The sequence below is a fragment of the Exserohilum turcica genome, assembly GCF_000359705.1.
Source record: "Exserohilum turcica Et28A unplaced genomic scaffold SETTUscaffold_14, whole genome shotgun sequence".
Lineage (NCBI taxonomy): Eukaryota > Fungi > Ascomycota > Dothideomycetes > Pleosporales > Pleosporaceae > Exserohilum > Exserohilum turcicum.
The window spans coordinates 1,266,214-1,271,355 of NW_007359959.1; the positions used below are offsets into that span (position 1 = coordinate 1,266,214).

Consider the following 5,142-nt stretch of genomic DNA (forward strand, 5'->3'; position numbering starts at 1 on the left):
AATTTTGTGCCACAGTAGGCAAAGACTGTCCTGGCGGTTAGATATGGTGCCACAGCGGGATTAGGCTGTCTCGGCGTTTAGATATATGATTTTTGATTTTTGTTGTTTTATTTGGTGTTTTTAATTGTTTTTGGTTTCGTTTGGTAGTCTCCCTATTAGTCATCGGGGCGGTCTGTGCGTTCTCGAAGATTTTCGCATTTCGAACACGTCGCAAGAATACCGACAATACCCCCTCTAGCACCTCAACGAGAGGGCTGCACACATTAGAGGTGGCGTAAATCGGTTTCTCGCGACGTGTTACCCCTATATCTGATAGAAAATTGACGAGTTTTGATGAAAGATTTCTGCTTAAAAGTTGGTGTGTGAGGAGTAAGAAACTATAGTGCATAGTTAAAGCCTAGAATATTGCATCAGGCTCGAAAACTCCTCTAATGAGGCTCTTAAGCATGATAGAGGCCCCACCAAACTCTATTACCACCACAGGACATTGATCCACCGGCCCCAACCTTTCCTTGCCACGAAAACTTTGCAATGGAATCGCGGATCAGATCTCTCACATCCTCGTTGCCAACTCTTGTAAATTCATATTCCCCAACAACACTAAATGCACAAGTTCCGTAGGTTCCAATAGTACGGTGCGCTTGACCGAATGTCTGTCGAAGTCAATCGATAAAATTATCTATGTTCTTAGACTTAGTACTCTTACCCAGCTGCCATCGTTTGCAAAATTTGAAGAAAGCGTTTGACAATCAGCGATTAAGGGAGAAGCACTCGAGCTTGCATTGTCAAATGTCGAATCTCCACAATAGTTCGCTCTTTTTTCGAGCACGGATGGTGTAGCTGGGCTTACAGGTGCAGCACTAGCTATAGCCGCCAAAGAGACAAGAAAGATAGGGGTTGAAAGATACATGCTGAGAGATGCAATAGTTACTCAGGGAAAAATTGGATGTTCTGCAATGCGTTGCTAGGAAGGGGGGGGGTATTGATATTTAATACTCAACCTATTAGTAGCACGATAACTTTCTAATGAAAACCAAGACTTCAGGCGTCTAGTCTATAAATAAAGCGAGTATTTGTTAATCCTGTTTAGCCCAATGAAGACTACCTCGAGCCTAAGTAAGTACTCATGCATCTCTTGTCACTATCACAGGGATATCTATCCCTAGGAAGTAGTTGATGTCATACGACTAGGAACGTCTTGCGCCTGCATATGTAGCTAAGACAGACCAATAAAACTATAGGAAACTCTAAGTACGGACGATAACAAGGGTGTAGGTCTGCAGGGATGGACTTACGGGACTTCTTCACAAAGTGGCGGGCCTAAGTAATTGTCTTCAGTGTCGGCCTAATCTTGGAAAGAGGGCTGAGAATGCTTAGCACATAACAACCCAATAAAAAATCTCTCTATCCTGTGAGAGGCGTAACTAAGACTAAATTTTCAGTAGTGAAATCTGCTAGCCTAGCTCTAGCTGGAATTCCACCGCTGCCTATCTGCACTATCAGTTATTACTTAGAACTCTTAATATAGTATAATTCTGAATAATCTATTTATTATAAAGATTTAGTCTACAAAGAATGATAACAAACATTGTAGGTAAAGTTATGTTATTCATAAGCAAGTAAAAGCTGCTAACACAATCTGTCTTAGCTTTCCCTTAGTGTTGCCTTGGCGGCGAAAATCTATTCCCAGCTTATTCCGCCTAGACCTTGATGCTAGTACTTATCTGCAGCCTGTGTGTAGGGTCTGATATATTATCACTGCACGCCTTAACTATTAGCCTCTGTAAAACCAAGCTTCTTTCGTCCCTGTGAATGTCACACTAACTGTATTGTATTGCGAGGCTGAAATCGCTCCAGAAAGATCGGAAAGCTGCTTCCGTCTCAAGTGCTAACCAGAGCGGTTCACAATTGCGAAGAGTCTAACCGTAACTTGTTTGTAATAGATCTTGAGGTGTGGACGGGTCTATCAAAGGGAATAATTCACAAGAGCTAATCATAGTTACAGTAATAACAGCAGTTATCCATCTTTACATTATGATCGCTTAAATCTCATAATCTATCGACGATCTATGATTCTTTAGGTATTAAGCCTTAGTGGGAAGCTAATCCTATGATTATCATGCCTACCCTTAAGAGCCTGGTAGTCGGATGGACTTGTATAGGATATTGTGAGTAGTCTCTAAAAATCGATCATATAACATGTAACTCAATTTCGTACAAGATATTTTAGATCATAATGCAACGGACTAGAATTAGATATATGTGCTAATAGCAGGGCTACGATAATGTAACTGTATGCAGTTCAAGAGCTATCTATTAATTCAGGCCAATTGTTATTACTTATCGCATGAATGTATGTTTGAAATAGCGAAAGCGTCAATTACGCAGATACCGCAGATGTTAGGTGCTCTGGTGACACTGGAGATCTGTGATTCCACTAGTATTTTATCGAGGAGTTCTACTAAAGAGCGTTCAGGTCATTACACAATATACCTTGAATGCGCATCTGTCTTCACCACATGCGAGCCGTACCGCAATAATAGCCGCATTAGGACTACTACCCCGTTTAATTAGGCATACCATCATGTTCAATCAGGCCCGCCGTTGCATTAGATCAGGCCTACCTTCGTATTGTGGTAAACTGAGATCAAATTAGTAAGCTCCTTCCTATTTTAGCTAGCTGTCTAGTACTAGTTTGGCCCTATTAGAGTGTACAATCCACAATTTACGACAACCTTAATTCATCTAACTACTTTTAAAAGAAAACTTCAATACGAAAACCTTGGCAACAAATGACCTGCAAGATGCTTAAATCTAGTTAGATTGTACACTATTGTATTGCTCATGTATAAATATTGTACTTGGGAAGCTGGGAAAGAACTTCACGCACAAAGCTAAAACCTTCTCTACGTTTACACACCCGAATCACAACAAGCTTTGCAGCAATATAACATCTGCAACCCAACTTTCACGATGCGATTCTCGAATATCTTTATCTCACTGGCCACGGCTGCTGGTCTTGTACCCATCACCGTTGCGAGTAACCCCGAGGTTCCAGATGGCACCTACTCAATCACTCATCAAGAGGACGGATCATATCTCTGGAAGTCGTTGACAAACGCTACTATGGAGCCAATTACGACCTTTCCACAACGCAATGGAAAGCCGAAAACCTATAGCGCCAAATTTCAGAAGCGCAGGACGGATTGCTGGGGCCAAGATCTTGACCACGCTGGTGTTGATAAATCAGCCAATGACCTGCGCCGATGGGCCCGCCAGCCAGGTGGATTTAATTGGGCGGCCACATATGCTGCGAGCTCAGTAGGATCTGTCGTTAATTTCGTCTTTGTCTACTATTGTATTACCACCCCCCATACGAGTGGTAATATTGACGAAAACGATGTCAATTACGCACTTGCCCAGATGGACGCAAAGTGCCCTTTGTACAGAGCAAGCTGGTTTGGATGGGATGGAAGCTCGGAGCTTATAGGCAAAGCTTCAGTCAACGCAGAGATTTGTACCGGACCATTCTAAACAGGGGTCTAATAAGTGAGAAATACTACTCTTGTCTTGACTATATTTCTCTTTAACCAATGTGTTTTGTAACTAAGTTGAGTGTTCTACTAAGTTTACCTACCTCTATCAGTAGATATTCTTATTATACAATTCTATATAGAAAAGAAATATATATAGTGAGTTATATATTACACTCATTATCTCCCTTGCAGATATACAACTTATGTCTAGTCTCTCTATACTTCTTAGAGTGTGTTAGTAGAAGGAGTAGGCCTGTAGGGTCTAGTACACAACTATATACGCTACTACGCTGCTAATAAATCTACAAAAAACAACTAAGCTAGCTTTATAATTATACTTCTTAATATGTTTTAGTAGATAAGACATAGCTCTTTATACTAGGCGCCTAGTAGCTAACACCTAATCACTCTTCTGTTCTATACTCTTTGTAAGTAATCTACCTACTAGCTTTATCTAAAGCAATGATATTCTTACTAGCACCCTTGGCGTCCAGTCTTTGCCTCTATATGCAGCCTATCTGTAGAATCTCGCTAGTAGGTTTGTTACATAGGATTCATATCTAGTAAGTTCTTAATAAACTTAGGATAGATAATATTATCATTATACGATATAGTCTCTAGCTATATAACTTGAGTGATTTCATCTTTCTCATTACAATTAGTATCCACGCAGAGTTGTAGGTATTTGAACAAAGAATAATATTCCCGTAGATATAACTGACCACATGATGCATAGAGGATAGAGAGCTTTCTAGCTACTTATATTTATCTAATTCAAGACTATATAGCTATACCCAAGAATAGAATTTCAAGTATAAGGTCTGCAAATAGTGTGTAAAATGTTACACCTCTCTTACTAGAAGGTGATATAACAAGTCACGTGAGCTTACAATCACATGACCGTATGTATCTCTAATAAAGTGAGTAGGCAAGATTATGAAACACGGGTATTATACAATAGCTCAACTCTCTCTCTTTCTTATTCTTTGTAATAGGTGAGAGCATACTTACTAGGTAGGCCTCTCTACCTACAATAGGCACCTGAGCTAGAAGTATATCTGTGGGTAGTATGTAGAGAATTATTACTGCTATAGCATTGTTACGAACCTAGGAAAGGGACACTGCGCAAGATATGTGAAGAAGGAAGGATGAAGCCCATGTTACGACCTCTTTCAAAGGACTACCACCAATGACGCACCAGTAACCCCACGTCCCACAGGCTTGGCGGAACGCCACCGTAGGACATGTCACGTGTGTCCCACGCATCCCATACAATCCCACAAAGTACCACGCGTAGGACAACATAGGACAACATAGGACAACATAGGACATAGGACATTCACTTAGTATATAGCATAGGCAATGTAGCCCTTATGGCTCATTGTGTTCAACTTAAGTTACGAGTACAAGTACAATACAAGAGTTACTTGCAGAGACACTGTTCATACCACCCTGTTGCTTCATCCGCGAAAACCAACCTCAAGAGTCTGACACCAGAAGTCTTATATTACTTCCACTCAGATCCTACTCTTAACAAGCATGCGACTAATTTCTATGTGTAGCTGAAGCTTGAATGTAGTGCAGCTTAAAAAGAATTAAGCTATGA

At 40.6% G+C, this 5,142-nt stretch overlaps 2 protein-coding genes across 2 annotated transcripts; one reads left to right on the forward strand and one right to left on the reverse strand.

Annotated features, from left to right (window-relative positions):
* Nucleotides 1–440: 440 nt before the first annotated feature.
* SETTUDRAFT_38372 (uncharacterized protein) lies at nt 441–910 on the reverse strand (the record flags this gene model as incomplete). The annotated part of the gene is made up of 2 exons (XM_008025154.1): nt 441–653; nt 707–910. 2 exons carry the CDS (start codon nt 908–910, stop codon nt 441–443), a joined length of 417 nt encoding a protein of 138 aa, XP_008023345.1.
* Nucleotides 911–2,973: 2,063 nt separating this feature from the next.
* SETTUDRAFT_38373 (uncharacterized protein) lies at nt 2,974–3,534 on the forward strand (the record flags this gene model as incomplete). The annotated part of the gene is made up of 1 exon (XM_008025155.1): nt 2,974–3,534. The coding sequence occupies one exon, from the start codon at nt 2,974–2,976 to the stop codon at nt 3,532–3,534; it is 561 nt and encodes a 186-aa protein (XP_008023346.1).
* Between the last annotated feature and the right edge of the window lie 1,608 nt (nt 3,535–5,142).